The sequence below is a fragment of the Neomonachus schauinslandi genome, chromosome 13 (assembly GCF_002201575.2).
Source record: "Neomonachus schauinslandi chromosome 13, ASM220157v2, whole genome shotgun sequence".
NCBI lineage: Eukaryota > Metazoa > Chordata > Mammalia > Carnivora > Phocidae > Neomonachus > Neomonachus schauinslandi.
Window position 1 is genome coordinate 70,738,364 of NC_058415.1, and position 16,424 is coordinate 70,754,787.

At 42.3% G+C, this 16,424-nt stretch overlaps 1 protein-coding gene across 1 annotated transcript in view; it reads left to right on the forward strand.

The window, feature by feature from the left end:
- The window catches only part of LOC110581698 (paralemmin-2), a 135,882-nt gene that overhangs the window by 58,610 nt on the left and 60,848 nt on the right, over positions 1-16,424 (forward strand). Inside the window, exon 2 of the mRNA XM_044920421.1 lies at positions 10,039-10,119. Coding sequence (XP_044776356.1) covers positions 10,039-10,119 — 81 coding nt within the window. The remainder of the gene's footprint in view (positions 1-10,038; positions 10,120-16,424) is intronic.

Genomic DNA, 16,424 nt, shown 5'->3' on the forward strand with positions numbered 1-16,424 from the left:
CAAGACAAAATAGTGTGCACAAAAATAGAACGTGAACACGATGTGGGGCATTCTCAAAACAAAGGAACGCCAACTCTGAGAAATGAGCATCATTCCAAACAGAGATGTACACACCTTTTCTGACTCTTGCCAATCATGTTTTTGTTTGTTTCTTGCTTTAGATGTCAATATCTGGTGACCATCTACCTGCATCTATATCTATATCTACATCTATCTATATCCATGAGAAAAGTACAAAGAAGGAAATATAAATAGCCCAGATAAATAGAGCATTTAAAAACATAATAGGGGGCGCTGGGTAGCTCAGTAGGTTAAGGGTCTGCCTTCAGCTCAGGTCATGATCCCGGGGTCCTGGAATGGAGCCCAATGGCGGGCTCCCTGCTCAGTGGGGAGTCTCCCTCTTCCTCTCCCTTTGTCCCTCCACCCCCGCTTGTGCTCTCTCTCTCTCTCAAGTAAATAAAATCTTTTTTAAAAAAGAAAGTGTTCTATGATTCATTGTTTGCGTATAACACCCGGTGCTCCATGCAGTACGTGCCCTCTTTAATACCCATCACCAGGCTAACCCATCACCCCACCCCCTCCCCTCTACAACACTACATCAAGAACTAATGATGTAATGTATGGTGATTAACATAACATAATAATTAAAAAAAAGGAAGTGTTCTGAGGATTAAATGAAAAACTGGAGGGATCCTGGCACATAGCAAGTAGTCAACAAACTTAATTACCATTATTATTATTGTTTTGGTTGTTGTTATTTTTACCACCAACAACATCCTATTCTTAGGTTCAACCAGTACATATCTGATTTTTGGTTCCATGAGTAGATTGCAGTTGCTTAGGCAAAATCCGAAGCCCAAAACTTCATACCAGGTGCAAAGGAAGAACCTGTACCTGCTGGGTTCTGCACTCTGTCAGGAGATGTGCTTGGTTCCATTTTTTATTGTATTTCACATAGCACCTTAAGACATTTATATTTCCATATTTCATACTGGGTTCGAATTCTATTTAACACTAGCCATTTGGCCTCATCTCTGTATCTCCCTGTACCTCGGTTTTCTCCTCTGTAAAATGTGGGTAATTACTGTACCTAACCCACTGGGTCGTTGTGAAGGTTAAAAGTGTTAATATTTGCCAATCAGAACGGTGCCAGGCGCACAGTAAGCACTACGTAAATGTTTGCTAGTGTGACTTTATAGATGAGGAAGGGCATGTGACCGTCTAGAATGAAGCCATTGTTCTCCTTAGTATCCTGGATTCCTAGAGCTGGAAGCTTACAGTGAAGCTGTTCCAACCTGCTCAGTTCACATGTGGGGAATCGAAAGCCCAGAAACAATAGACTCATCCAAGGCATCTAGGGGTTAGGGGTCAAACCTGTACCCAAAGCTGGGTCTCCTGACTCCTAGTTCGGTGCTCATGTGGCTTCATGGTAGGAGTAACGCAGTACTTTGAGAGTGATGATATGGAGATTATGTTCTGTGGGTGAATTTAGTTATGTTATTTCTGGCATTTGGGACTTTCTCAGAGTTCTCTACCATTCCATCTGTATAGAAACTGCCTGATTTTTTTCTTCACAGTGGACTTATCTATATGATACCATAAAACAGATCTTACTTTCTCACGAGAGCCATGTCAGACCACTCTCCTTTTTGGTTTCCAGAAAAGGATGCTAAAGGGAAGCACGCCTAGCAAAGAACTGGATGTTATGACCATTAAAGCAAAAATATAGCTATATGGCTGAATAATTATTTAAGGGGTAACACTGAGGACATATCTTAAAAATAGACTTAAGATATAATCCATATGGACTATAAAGTATCTACAAAAGACTTTAAACTAAAACTTTCCTGTGTCGTGCATCGGACTTGTCACTAATAGGCTAGCTATATTAACTGTTCAATTTTGCATCTAAACTCTGTATAATGTTTGTTAAGATTTTAGGTGTTAAAGTATCCTTTCAAAAACCCTTAGGGAAGTTTGAACTAATCAGTGGCTCTTTCCTATTTAAAATTCTTTCTTTTGACTTTATAATTTCTGTTAAAAGCAAAACAAAGCAGGCAGTTCCCTCTGTTACCAATAGATGGCAAGTTCAAGGCCAAGCAAGCAGTTGAATGAAAGATAATTACCTAAATGGGAATGCTGGTCCAAACTAAGCAATGGGAATGAATAGAGTTGTAGAATTCTCTACTTCGTGTGGCGATGTTGTAGGTTGAATGGGTGCACAGCTGGGCAAAGCAGTGTGATTATAGGAAATGTAGTTTACTTGTCCTTTTGACCAAGACTTATGAACTGATTCCAGATTCTGCTCTTTAGTTTTGTGGGATCAGAAAATCACATAACAACTTGTCTTTCAATACACTCGTCAACCTAAGTGCAAGCATCATGTTATTCATTTTATGGTGGATGGACATTGCAGGGGGCTTAACAAGCATTATCTCTCCATTTAGCTAACTACTTGGGGAAGCAAGGATATAATCAGAATCATGATTGGTGACCTTCCAAGTCAGAGCCAGGAGAGAGAGGTTTGATATCTGGTGGCATTGAGATCAGATAACTGATCTCTGGTAGGGGTACGTCCGCTGAGCAAACTCAACATTCAAGTTATCTGGACAGGCAGTTGGACAGAGCTGGGCGGGCACCTCCTCGATTGTTTTATCCTTGATCACTCAGGTTCTCAGTTTTCAGACCGACCATCCTGCTTCTCTTTCCTCAGATACATAAATAACACTGGTTCTACAGAAGCATTAAACAGGTAATTATAATTCAACCACGCCTGAGATGACATTCTGATTCCTTAATAGAAAAAGCTCACAGGGGCCCCATTTGCAAGTTGATTTTCCATAATTTAATTCTCACCATTACCTTACTATTTAGCGTAGCTTATATAAAAGCTTTATATAAAAACTTATATAAAATGGTGATTCCATTTCAGCTAGAAGGCACATTCAGAGAAGCACAGACTGAGGAAAAGTCCAGTATTCTTACCGGAATCTTTGGGAGTACATCGAAGAGGATTCATTTGATAAGCCACAATAAAATACCACAAGATTCTCTCCTCCTGATCTTCTGGTCTTAATAACTCAGTTCCTTTTCTTTTTAAATGAGTGAACTTCAAGCTGTCCCCAAGCCATCTCAGTTCTTTTTTCTTCATTCTTGCCTTCCTTTTCTCTGTCTGATTTCCCCCCTATCAGCTATATGCCCTGTTCCCTTTCCAAGTGCAAACTATCACTCTGCCCCTTTCTCTGATTCTGCACTGCAAAGCCTAGGAACCAGCTGGCCCAGAGTCACTGAAAAGCCTGTGTGAGCTCAGGGAAGGGACACACAATTCCCTTTGGCTCAAAATGGGCAGCCATCAAAGCAACTTTCTCTTTATCTAGCAATAGCCGGAGGAAAGACTGCAACATTTAAGTTTTAACATATTTTCTTTTTTCCCCCTTCTCATCTAAATTCTGGCATCTCTTGAAGGCAATAGTGCTCTGAATACGTAGGTCTTCTGGTTCCTTCCCACAGATGCATGCTGGGGCTCTAAGTATCTGCTCAAGTCAATGTGGGCCTCAACAGAGGAAAGGGAACTACCTTTCTCTGCTCCTTACTGCCCTCCCTGCTCAGCCTCTTCCCCTCTCTCACTGTTTCTCAGTGACTCATCTGGGACGCCTCCCCAGCCACCACCTTGCCTGGGTTGCAGCCCGGGCAGAGGAGGAAAGAGGGAGTCTGCCTCCTGCTGCACAAGGGTGAACATAGGCTTCCTAGGGACTTGCCGTTGTACTGACTAACCACCTTTGCCCAGAGTGTGCTCCATTCCAGTGGTGTTCCTTACTATGCTAAGAGCCTGCAGTTTCATAATGTTGCAATACTTCCAGAAAATACTTGCCAGGAAAATATATAATTTACAGAAAGACAATGAAAGTGACTTGCTAGGCCTCCCAGATAGTAGAGGGATCTGGAAACCTTCCTAATGGATTGCGATCACTTCATTCCAGATGTCTCTTGAGTCACATTCCCCCTGAATGGTTCGCTACTGTCAGCTCATTATGCTTTCCCTGGAATTTCCCCTTACCCCAGCTTTTCTCCCCAGAATGAGCTTTCCATGATTCCTTCCCAGAGTTAGCTTTTTCAGCTCTGTTCTTTTATGCATGGCAATAATAGTCTATTCCATATGGGCTAATGTCTCCAACAGAAAGACACTTCTGGTTCTACTGACTGATCGCTAATGTGTTTTCAATGATATATTTTACTGCCATTGAAGTCATGAGTGCAAATTCATAATGCATTTGAGTGAAGGATTTATACAAATAGAACATGATCAGAGGGGAGCAAGTATCTCAGTCAGATATAACTATTACATGTCTTCATCATGCAGGGCTCTAGGCTTTGGAGATGCTGCAAGATTTTTTTTATTAATTTGAGAGAGGGAGAGGTGGGAAGGGGCAGGGGCAGAGGGAGAGAATCTCAAGCAGACTCCCTGCTGAGTGTGGAGCCCAACTCAAGGCTCAATCTCACCACCCATGAGATAATGACCTGAGCCGAAATCATGAGTCGGATGCTCAACCGATTGAACCACCCAAGTGCCCCTGCATCAGCCAAGATTTTTGTCCTTAAAGAGCATGTAGTTTGGTAAAGGGAGAAGATATGTGTAAGTGCTAAAGTGCTCAAGGTGCTAATGCAGAAAGACCCACAGCCTATAAAGGGAGCAGAGAAAGAGGGATGATGAATTCTATTTGGAGGGAGCAGAAAAGGCATCTGTACTTGTCACTACTCTTTGAGTTGTAAGTGATAGAAGCACCACTCAAACTAGCTTAAGCAAAAGGGAGGTGTCTTAGTGTATAGAATTTAGGAAGGCCAGGGGTGGTTCTGGCTTCACGCATAACTAGACCTGGGACCCATTAGTGTCATCAAGATCCTTCTTTCTCTGTCTTTCAGCTCTTCTTCTCTCTGCATGTTCGACATTCTCCAACATGGATACATTTCTTCCATGTGGCTTGGGAAGATTGCCACTCCGATGTGCATTGTCCCAGCTTAACCTCAGTGGAAAGGGAGCTTTTCTCTCCCAGTATTCATGTGTCTATCCCTAGAAATATTTCTTATTGGTCCTGTGGGGGTCGTTGAGCCAGCCCTTGGCCCAACTGCTATTGCACTGAGATAAGGTGGAATGATTAGTCCAGCCTGTGTCACATGCAAATCCTTGTGGCAGAGATGAGCCTGGCTACATGTGATTAACTTATGACTGTCATACCCACCAGTTCCATTTACAGTGAGGGTATGTGAATTCTCTGAAGGAAAGAAGACTGGGCAGATGGTTACTCTAGTTTCATTGATATTTAAACTGTATTGTCAAAGAGGAATACTTTAAAAAAAAAAGATTTTATTTACTTATTTATTTATTTATTTAAAGAGCTTGAGCAGGGGGAAGGGCAGAGAGGGAGAGAGAGAATCTCAAGCAGACTCTGTGCTGAGCATGGGCCCAATGTGGGGCTCGAGCCCATGACCCTGAGATCATGACCCAAGCTGAAATCAAGATTCGGACACTTGACCGACTGAGCCACCCAGGTGCCCCAGTACTTTTTTTGTCAGATGAAGCAGTGAGGGAAAACTTACTATTTGCCATTGCAGGCAATGGGAGGCATTCTGGGATTTGAAGTAAGGGATGGAGATACATTTCCATTTTAGAGTATCACTCTAGCAGCCATGCAGAGGGACTTGCTCCGAGCCAGGACTCAGAAGCAGAGAGACTAGTGAGGACATCCCTGCAGTAATCCAGGTGGAAATTGGGTGTAACAGGTAAGTGCTATGGATTGCTAAAGATACTAATGTGGAATATTCTACATGTGCAGGTGGGGAGATAAAGGAGGGAATATGAAGGTAGTAATAAAGGTTGTATTTGGGAAGCAGACGATGTGGAGAATGACAAGCAGAACCAACAGGAAGGGTCTTTCGAGAAAGTGATGTGTCCAGGATAACTGCAATTTCTGACTTGAGTAGCGCCATTTGCTGAGATGAAGAATAGAAAGATGTGAGGCTAGGAGAGGAGGGATGGCCAAGATGATGATTAGGCAAGCGCTACATTTGAGGGAATGGGTATGAACTCTTGGCCATTGGATATGGGAATCTGGAGCTCAGAAGAGGGACCTAGGCTGAAAATCCAGATGGGGAAGTTATCAACATACTGTTGTATGGTCGATGAGACTAAAGGGAATCATGTCGTCTAACTGTCTGGAGTGGGAAGAGAGTTAGTGGTTTTGCCTTCATCCAGGGAAGCAGAAGTTTGGGGAGCAGCAGGCTAGCAGGTGAGGAGCACAGCTCAGATCTCAGCAGCCCAAGCAGGCGATACCAGGAACCCAACAGTGTCGTACTGGAACTTGCTGGACATTGATTCATAATTGATTCTATACAGAGGCTGACTGCACGTCGTACCTCTTTTGTTGGGTTCGTAGTGACCTCAGGACCTAACCCCATCACTGTGGGAGCAGACTCAACTCACCAAAGATTCCTCTAACAGCCGTTGATGAACAAAGGGTCCTTGGGACGGGGCCAAGCCTGAGTCTGCAGCAGACAGAACACAAATGTGAACATGCTGATGCTGGTGCCTGGTTGTGTATATTAACAACTGTTTGGTTTTGAGTTTTAACCTAATAAGGAGTTTCCTCAGAGAAAATATGAATACGGCACCAGTGGGGAACTACTGCTTTCCCACTGTTGCCCATTCCTGCACCAGCATGCTTTGGTCTGTGTGGCTGAAAGCCAAGACACTGCCTTGCCTACCCGCCCTAGATCCTATTAGTCCTGAGTCTCGTCAGCTCTGGTTCTTGTATTTGTCCTTTTCTTTCCGTTCTGATCGGAACAGCCCTAAGCTACAGTGGGCTTGTTAGCTTTTCCATCCCCACCACATTGCAACATCCTCCTAAGACACTTAATGATCTTTTCATCCAGAGGCCAGCAAATTCTGACTACAGGCTAAATCTGGCCTGCCACCTCTGTTTGTAAATAAAGGTTTATTAGAACACAGTCACACTCGGGGTGCCTGGGTGGCTCAGTCAATTAGGTGTCTGCCTTTGGGTCGGGTTATGGTCCCAGGGTCCTGGGATTAAGCCTTGTGTTGGGCTCCCTGCTTAGTGGGGAGACTGCTTCTCCCTCACCCCCTGCTTGTGCTGTCTGTCTCTCAAATTACTAAAATCTTTTAAAAAAAGAAGAGAACCATACTCATTCATTTATATATTATCTAAGACCATTTTTGCACTGCAGTGATAGCTTTGAGTAGTTGCAACAGAGATCGTATGTTCTACAAAACCTAAAGCATTTACGGTCTGGACCTTTATAGAAAAAGCATCCCGTCCCCTATTAATCCATCCTATACACCAGTGCCAGATTAATGTTCCCAAAGTGCCATTTTACCATATCACTCTCTTGCTTAGAACCCTGCAATATGCCATTGCCTATAGAATAAAATCCAAACTTCTTGGCCTGGCATTCAAGGCCCTCGATGGTCTAGTCCTAGCCAATCTTTTGAACCATTGATCTCTATTCCAAAGAGCCAGCCCTACACTTCAGATAGATTTCCCTCCTCACTGTCCCTGGAATGTGCAGGGACATTTCTACCTTTGTTCACACATTCCCTTTTCCTGGAATGTGCGCCCCATTAATTTATATCTACCTAATTCCTACCCATTTTTAATGAACTAACTTAAAACCTGCATCTTTCTGACCATGTCTGTTCACAGTGACCACCAGTGAGCCTACTGCTTGGGGATATAAAATTTCACTGTTTATACCATCGGGAATATTTTTTCTATTCAAGGCATAGTTCACTCATATCATGGTGGGCAACTCTGGAGTGAGGATTTTCTGTATGAACAAAGACCCAGAGGTGGGAAAGCCTAGGTTTGCAAATGACCAGACGTGTAATTAGAATACTGGCTTAGCGCATTCAGGTTCTATAACAAAATACCATAGACTGAATTTGTTTTCCACAGTTCTGGAGGTTGGGAAGCCCAAGATCAAGGCACTGGCAAATTCTGTGTCTGGTGGGGGCCTGCTTCCTGGTTCAGAGACAATTGTCTTTTCACTGTGTCCTCACATGGTAGAAGGGGCAGAAGAGTTCTCTGGGGTTTCTCATATAAGGGCACACTAGTCCCATTCAGGAGGGATCCAATCTCATCACCTCATCACCTCCCAAAGGTCCCCACCTCCTAATTACTGTCACTTTGGCGATTAGGTTTTAACATACGGATTTAGGGGGAGGACATAAGCGTTCAGTCTATAACAAACACGTAGCACACAGTTTCACATGCATGAAAGTATTGTGTCTCTGCATCATGTGTCCGTGACATACTACCTCTTGGATCTGGATTTTAATTTGGACCACTACATATCTGGATAGCCAGTGGGAGCGAACGATAAAGTCCTGTGAGCCTACTCTTGAGGGGCTAGAGTAGCTAGGATATAGACATGGTGGCTGGTTCCGGAAGTCCTTGCTTTGTCATGTGGCATTTCTGAGGCACTGGATGGGGGGGCTCTTCTCATTAGGCCTCACTTTCCCAACCACTGTCATATATTATATGTTCTTACACATTCTCTGGGATTAGGCAGCGTCCATAATGCACCACTGATCGGAGTTCTTTGGTAAATGGTTAACTTCTTGGGCCTCACTTTGGCAGGGAGGTTATATCCCTGACTCGGATATCATGTCTCCCAGCGGCTTGAGATTATAAACTAATATTTCTTACAAGTCTGTGCATTGCACAGAGGAGCTTGGTTGTAACACAAATCATAGCTGTGTTGACTTGAATAGAACACATAGCAACTCCTTCTGTTAGCACAGAGCCCAGCAGCCAGCCTTCCACAGTATCGTCTCCTCCAGAGTTTGGCTGTTCTATTGTCGGATGCCACTCTGTCTGTCTAGCAAGTTTCTCCCTGCATATGTGAGTCAAGGAAAATAATCCAGTGCCGTAAATGTCTCAGCAGACCTCCCCACTGTGCACTTTGGAAACAAAACGTGGAACAAGTAAACTGTCATTAAAGGCAGGCCTTTCTGTTCTTAAATCAGTCACGTTTATATGATGTCTCTTGTCTGCATTTGAGAAGTGTGGGGAAGAAGAGCATTAAGTGTGCACTCCAGTGGAAAGGTTATGCTCTGAATACAGGGGAATTACCTCCCTTTAGAGCCGGCGTCTAGGCATTACCTAAAAGTAAACATGTGGCAATAAGTATAAGAACAAATAACGTTTATTGAGCATTTATTATGTGCCAGACCGCTGTTCCAAATCCTTTACATTATCATCTCATTGAAACCACGCCCCAACCATATGGTTTAGGTACAAATTATGATCTCCTCTTTATGTGAGAGAAGGTTTGGACCCAGGGAGGTTAAAAGAACTTGCCAGAGGTCACACAGGTGGCAAATGGCAGAGCTGGGAGTTGGATCCAGGCAGACCAACTTCAGATTTCATATTTAACATAACCTCAGGGAGCCCCACCCACATGCAGTGCTCCCCCATCCCCACCCCGAGACTAGTTTCAGCAAAGACCACCCATCTAATTTGCATTGTTTGTGAAGTCGAAAGGGATGATTTGTCCTACGAAATTGGAAATTGTGTTGGATTACATGTGTATGTGATTTCGATGAGAGAAAGCTAACCCTAGAATCCCCACTGTTTCATTCTGTCATCTTTGCAGTTTATAACAACCTTTATCTTTTCGATGGAGACATTTTTATTCTTTGTCTCCAAATTAACACTGCATAGAACATGACTCTGTGAGTGTGTGTGTGTGTGTGTGTGTGTGTGTGTGTGTGGAAACCGCCTTTTCTTCTGGATGAAATTGCTGCAGCCTGGCTGACGGAGGAGACTCTCCCACTCGCCGAGCCCACAGCAGGCATGTTAGGGAGAAAGCTCCTGGAGGCGGAGAGGCAGGTGACACTGTGTGTGTGCCCAGCGTCTCTGTGAGTGTCTCTACAGATGTGTGCTGCCGCCACTGCTTCCAGCCTTAAAATTCCTGGAGCCAACACCCACCTACTCTTACAGCCTCTCTCTCTTTATTTTCAAGGAAAAAAGAAAGAGGCAGACTGAAATAGAAGGCAAGCGGCAGGAACTTGACGAGCAGATACTTCTGCTGCAGCATTCCAAGGTAAGTGGCTGATCCCGCGAACCTATTCCATTATTAGACATGCAGATCACACTCCAGAGAGCTGGGCAGAGCCTGCCCTGGCGTGAAGGCATTGCCGCCGACTGCGCTAACCCTTTCTCCTTTAGTCGGGAAACCATCTCTTGGCTTTTCTTGTGAATTTCTCCAATGCAGGGCATTGTTACAGCATTCCAGTTTCTGCAAGCATGAGGAGATTACAGTGTGCATGTGGACGGGTTTGGGGGCTGGTGTGTGCATGTGAAATGTGGTGGTTATATATAGAAATCGGATGGGAATTTCCACATGGTGGGCGAGGCAGTGTTCCGGGGCTGCATCCTCAGTGCATTAGGTGCTGAGCATGTGTCTGTTCAGAGCTTCCAAAGGACACATTGAACGTACCGTTCTTTTATAGATTAAAAATCTGAGTATTTTCTTTCTTGATATGGAGAAACGGGAGATAAAAGCACTGTGATCTGATAAAAGAGCAACCCTGTGTATTTCCCATGATTCATTCGTTTTGTTTCTACTTTCACAATTTTGGAAGTATTCTCTTAGAACGAGCAGTTGGCCAAGAGATGGCATTGAAATGATTTGACTTGGTTGGGTCTCCGTTGCACAGAGAGAGAGAGATGTTCCATTATTTATTTTTCTTTAAAACATAAGGCACTTAAGCATCATAATTGATTACAGCCTACGAGAAAGCTCTGTCACTGTCACAAGGACTCCATGGGCTATAGCATGTTGCTTTCTGCAGGCTTGCAGCATATTGTGAACACATTCCAGTGACCAGCTGGGAGTTGCTGCATGCCTTCTACTGCTCTGGGCTTTTTTTTAGGAAAACCTTCTCCTGCTCACCTCAAGTTGCCGTGACAGTCATGTACAGATTTGCATTGCTCAGAGGGCTGGTGGGGAAGGTGGGGCTAACTTCAGGGTGATGCTAGGTATAGATAGTTTAGATTCTTTTAAACAAGATGAGTCTTTATGATTGTATTTCCCATTCTTCTCTAGAAGATAGGGTGGTGCTAAATGAATCCTTAAGATGAGAATTATCAGCAAGCTGGTTTCAAAGAGCAGCATGACCTAAATCCGCTTAGCATATTTATCAGTTTACTATCAACTTTAACCAGAGAAATGTGTTTAAAAGGAAGAACAATAGCATGATACTGAGAATATTGCCCATTTATTTTTGCTCTTGTAAATCCATTTATGGACCTTTCTTTGTAGGAGCTTACACTATATCCCATATGCTGTTACTCTCTCCTTACAACATTCCTGAGGAAGCATTGAGGGCTAAAGTTGGTATTTTCTTCTTACAGAGAGGGGGACTTAAAAACACTTAATAGAACCAAGTGAATTTTTCAAGGTCAATCTGGACAGAGCTGGGACTCTGGCTCAGAGTACAGTCAACTCACTCCTTATAAGAGACCAAAATGTACTAACACCTCAGTGAATTCTAGGTTTAAGGTGGACTTTTTTTATGAAGGAGACTGAAAAAATGAGAGACTGTTTTGACTAGACAGCCCCTCTTCCCTTTAAGCTCAACATGGTTCTTTGCTTTTGCTTTCCTTGAATCAAAAGGCAATAAACATATGTCAGAAGATTAAGTTTCTTTTGTCCCAACTTCTTATCATTCTGGATGCCAGATAAGATACCAAGGACTCATTCATTGCTGATGTCCAGCACAGTATCCATCCATGTATCCATTCATCCATGTATCCATCCATCCATCCATCCATTCATGTATCCATCTATCCATCCATCCATCCATGTATCCAGCCACCCAATCAACAGAAATAACAGTAAAGAGGACTTAGTATTGCATGTAGAAGCAGTGAGACTCCTTCAGAGACTTGGAAACAAGGGAATCAGATAGTTCTTTATGGTTATCCTGGTAAAATCCTCACATTGTTGATAAAATTGGCTATCTAAGGGAACAGCCAGCACTTTCACCTAAGTAATCTTCCTATAACCTGGAGAGAAAAGACTGGAAGTGATGGCAATTTAGTAAGTGGAGACCAATGGGTTGTAATTCTCTCTCTCTGGAAGGCCCATGTAGACAGAATGAGGGTGGATCAGTAACCTTGAACAATGAAAGCAAAACCAAAAACAACCTCAGAGGTCCCAAAGGTGGTTTATCTGGACTTCCCTGGAGAAACTCCAGCTCTGCAGGTACCAAGTTTCTATGCTCTGGGGAGGTGGGGTCTGAGGTAAGCAAGGAGTGGATCAGGTGAAACTTTTCTCATGACTCTGCCTCTCTTTGTTCTGAGTCCATCATTCCCAAAATAACTGAGTTATTTTGGTGGTGCCTGACTAGGAGATATGATCACTTCAGGCACCAGAAAAGAATATGTTCTACTTTCAATCAGTTAGCTGTTGACTGAACTTGAATAGCGTGAGTCATCTTCCCTGTGATCATTCAGTTTTGAGCTTGGCAGCCTCACCCGTGGATGTTAGTAAATTCATTGAGGTGATAGTTCCTCTGTGAGCCTCTTGGTAGAGACTCAGCCAGCTTTGTCGTGGATGCATGGCAGCCTTGTCATCCCTTGCCATCCTCGATAATAGTCATATTTTTGAGTGCCTACTGTGGGCCTGGTACTTTAAATACGTCCCCTCAATAATGGCCACAAAATTCGTCACTGACTTAAATGGCCACTTTCCCTGTCTCACAGGTGAGGAAACAAACTCGTGAGGTCAAGTCATTTGCCCAAGAACATAGAGACGATAAGCGAGGGAACCCTGGTTGAATGCTAGGGCTTGTCTGCCTCCAAAACCAAGCCTTCTCTAGGACACTGTTTTCTTTAAATGAAATGTTCCATTTTGAATAATTTGTCTAGAGAGATGCCAATTACCATCATCATTGTCTCTTTACTGTAAGTTATACTTCAATGGACTCCAGAAAATTTAGACCATGTGGAGACATTATTGATTATTGGCAGTTCCTATAAGTAGAAAATATTAAGAACTATGCCAACAATATTTATTTAACTAATTTATAAAATCTAGGATGCTCCCTAAATATATATATATATATATATATATATATATGCGCTTAGTGCAAAGTTAAATGGAAAAGCATTAGAATTAGATTTCATATTTATTAAGATATAATTCTCATTGTCAAATAGTCTATAGACACTTATTCTCATGCAATGAGGTATGAATTATTTAGATAGACTTACTGGTCTCTTGTCAAAGCAAATAAATAGAATGCAAGACAATAGTTTTGATGCTTATTTGATTAATATTCTTGGTAATTGTGATATTTAGGATTATGCAGTGAGCAATGCCACAAAACGGAATATTCTTACTTTATATATGGACAATTAACAAATTCTGCAATGCAATAAAAGACCCAAGTACTGAAAGAGCTTCTACACTCCAGCGATTAGGAAACCTCCAAGTACTTTGAAGTCCTCGCCAAATTAAACTCAGATTTCTTTTTACAAGATACTTAGCTATATTTAGTATTTAATATTTATGATGTAAGAATTTCCAAGAAGTGCTCACATATCGGATCAGTAAGCAATTTTAATAGCTGAATTATTTTTGCTGTTTATAAGAGAAAGGAATGCACGATCACTGCAAAAGCAAAATTTTAAAGTACAGGAAAATATAAAGAAAAAAAGCATATCAACTGTATACTGGTCACCCAGATATAGCTCACACAGAGGTATATTCTTCTATGCTTTTTCTCTAGTATATTTTTATAGATTAAGCTTTGTGACCCTTGTTCATAGGCCTCATCAGCTGGTGATGAAAATGAAATGATATTAAACATTCAGGTCCAAAATACATTCACCTTTGCCTCTTTTTTTGATTTTGGCGTATGGGCTGTTTTAAATTCTCATAAAAGGGGTGCCTGGGTGGCTCAGTCGGTTAAGCATCTGCCTTCGGCTCAGGTCATGATCTTGGGGTCCTGGGATCAAGTCCTAGGATCCAGCCCCATGTCAGGCTCCCTGCTCAGTGGGGAGTCTACTTCTCCCTCTCCCTTCCCCACCCGCCCCGCCGCTTGCGCTCTCTGTCTCTCAAATAAATAAATTAATTAATAAAATCTCATACAAAACTTTGTAATTTTTGTGACATCACATCTAACATTCTTTTGCTTTATGATTTCTGACTTTGATATGGTTCTTGCAAAGAACATCTCAAAAACTTACCTAGGATGTTTCTTGTCCTTCAATAGTTTTAACCCACCTAGAATTTATTTTTCTATATGAAATAAGATAGGAATGACTTTACTTTTTATCAACGGGGAGCCAGTTGCCTCAACGTGATTTATTGATTAATTCATTCTTTTCCTCACTGACTTAAATGTCTTCTTTATCATATACATATTTCTCCCTTATACTCGAGTCCACCATTTGTGGATTCTTCTTATTCCATGAATCTGCCACTCCTGTGCTAATACCATCCTCATCTAATCCCTCTGGCTTTTTAAATATATAATATGTATTAATAATATGTCATAAGGCAAGAGCCATCATTATGCTTCTGTTGAAAAATTGTCTTGGCTTTGTATTCTATGGAAACAATTATTTATTTGCATCGTTTTTATTATGTGACTTGTGATAATGTGAGTTTAAAAAATAAATCAACTATTATATTATACCAGACAGACTAAACTTAATATTCCCTTTGCTCTCTTGGTTGAATTACCAGAGATTTGTCTATTTTATTGGTCAGCCCAAGGTCCCAGCAAGAAGAGTAGGCAGAGTGTATGTATTGCCACATGAATCCCTTTGGAACTGTCACCATTATAAAGGTCTGTATGACAGGGGCAGCACTGTCAGAATCAAATTGCTAATATCCTATCTTCAATACATAAGCTGCCTTTGAATTATTTATTTATGAGCAGGGAACCCTGGCTAGAGTTTTTTTTTTTCTAATCCAAGCTATGAAAATTGTCATTATATTTTAAAAACCACAACCTTTTCTTTCAAAAAGATTGAATGGAAAAAAAAAATCAAAGACTGAATTGTGGCCCTACAAGATATTTATTGTCAACTCACCAAGGTCATCTGCTACATAGCCTGAAGGTACCAGGGGCCTTGCTGCAAACATGTTACAGTGGCTCCCACTATTGTGAACCTTTAGCACTAATTTTAGACTTTTCTTGGTTGTTAGTATGTGTGAAAGGCCAATTTCAAATTTTAAAATATTGAATAGATGGGCAGGGTACACAGTGTCAAGGAGCTTTATGTCCCCCTTTTTCCCATCCCGTCTCCACTGGCCCTGTAAATAGAGCTTGAGTAGAAGTTAGAACTTGGTTTCTTCTATCAGAAGTCTTGGTTTGGCTTCTGCATGGACTGAAATCATGTAACACAAACTTAATACCAAACCAAGGTCTTACCGGGAGTCGATGGGGAGGAGTGATAAGAATTATCATCGTCATCATCATCCTCACTCGCTACCATGACTTCAAATATCATTTATGCATCAGTGACTCCCAAATTGATATTTATCCCAACTGCAATGTCCCCTGAACTCCATGCTCTTGTATTCAGCTGTTTTCCTGACATGTCCACTTAGATGGTGCCACTTCCATTTATAAGCCTCTCAAGCTTAACCTGCCCTAAATACAAGTTTTGGTTTTCCGCTCTTCTAGCCCTTGTCCTTCCACTAGTTTTCCAATCTCCAGGTGAGGATACCACCATCCACCCTTTTGCTCAAACCAAATATCTGTGTCACCTTTAATCCCACACTTTCCCTCGCCCCTGCATCTAATCTATCAGCAAGTTATGTTGACTCTACCTCTAAAGTACGCCCTGTGCCTTCCATTTCTTCTGCTGCTCCTTGGTTTCAAGCTAGCATGCTCTGTCACCTGATGATGTAATAGAGTCCAATCACTTATACTTTGTAATCCTGTCTCTTTCAGTCTGTTTTCTTCCTATGGTGCTTAGGATAAATGCCAAACTCCTTAGCAAGTCTGCAGTACCCTACCTAATCTGGCCCCTGCGTTCCTCTCCATCTCCAGCTTGTTCTACCCTCCCTTCCCCACCCCCCACTCACTATGGTCCAGCCGCTTGGGCATTCTGTCTGGTCCACAAATGCGCTAAACTCTGTCCCGCATCTGGGCTATTACATTTGCCGGTCTCTCCCCCTGAAATTCCCTTCCTTGGATCTCAGATCTCAGCTCAAATGTTCACGTACTCGCAGGGACTTTCCCCACCTTAAGTGTCCTCAGTCCATCCCTGTTTGTCATATTGTCCTGCCTACCTCCTGCCATGCATGTATCACAGTCTGAATTTATCTTGCATCCTTGTGTATTGGGACAAAAGCTTGGTGATCCTGGGGACTTGCCTGTCTTC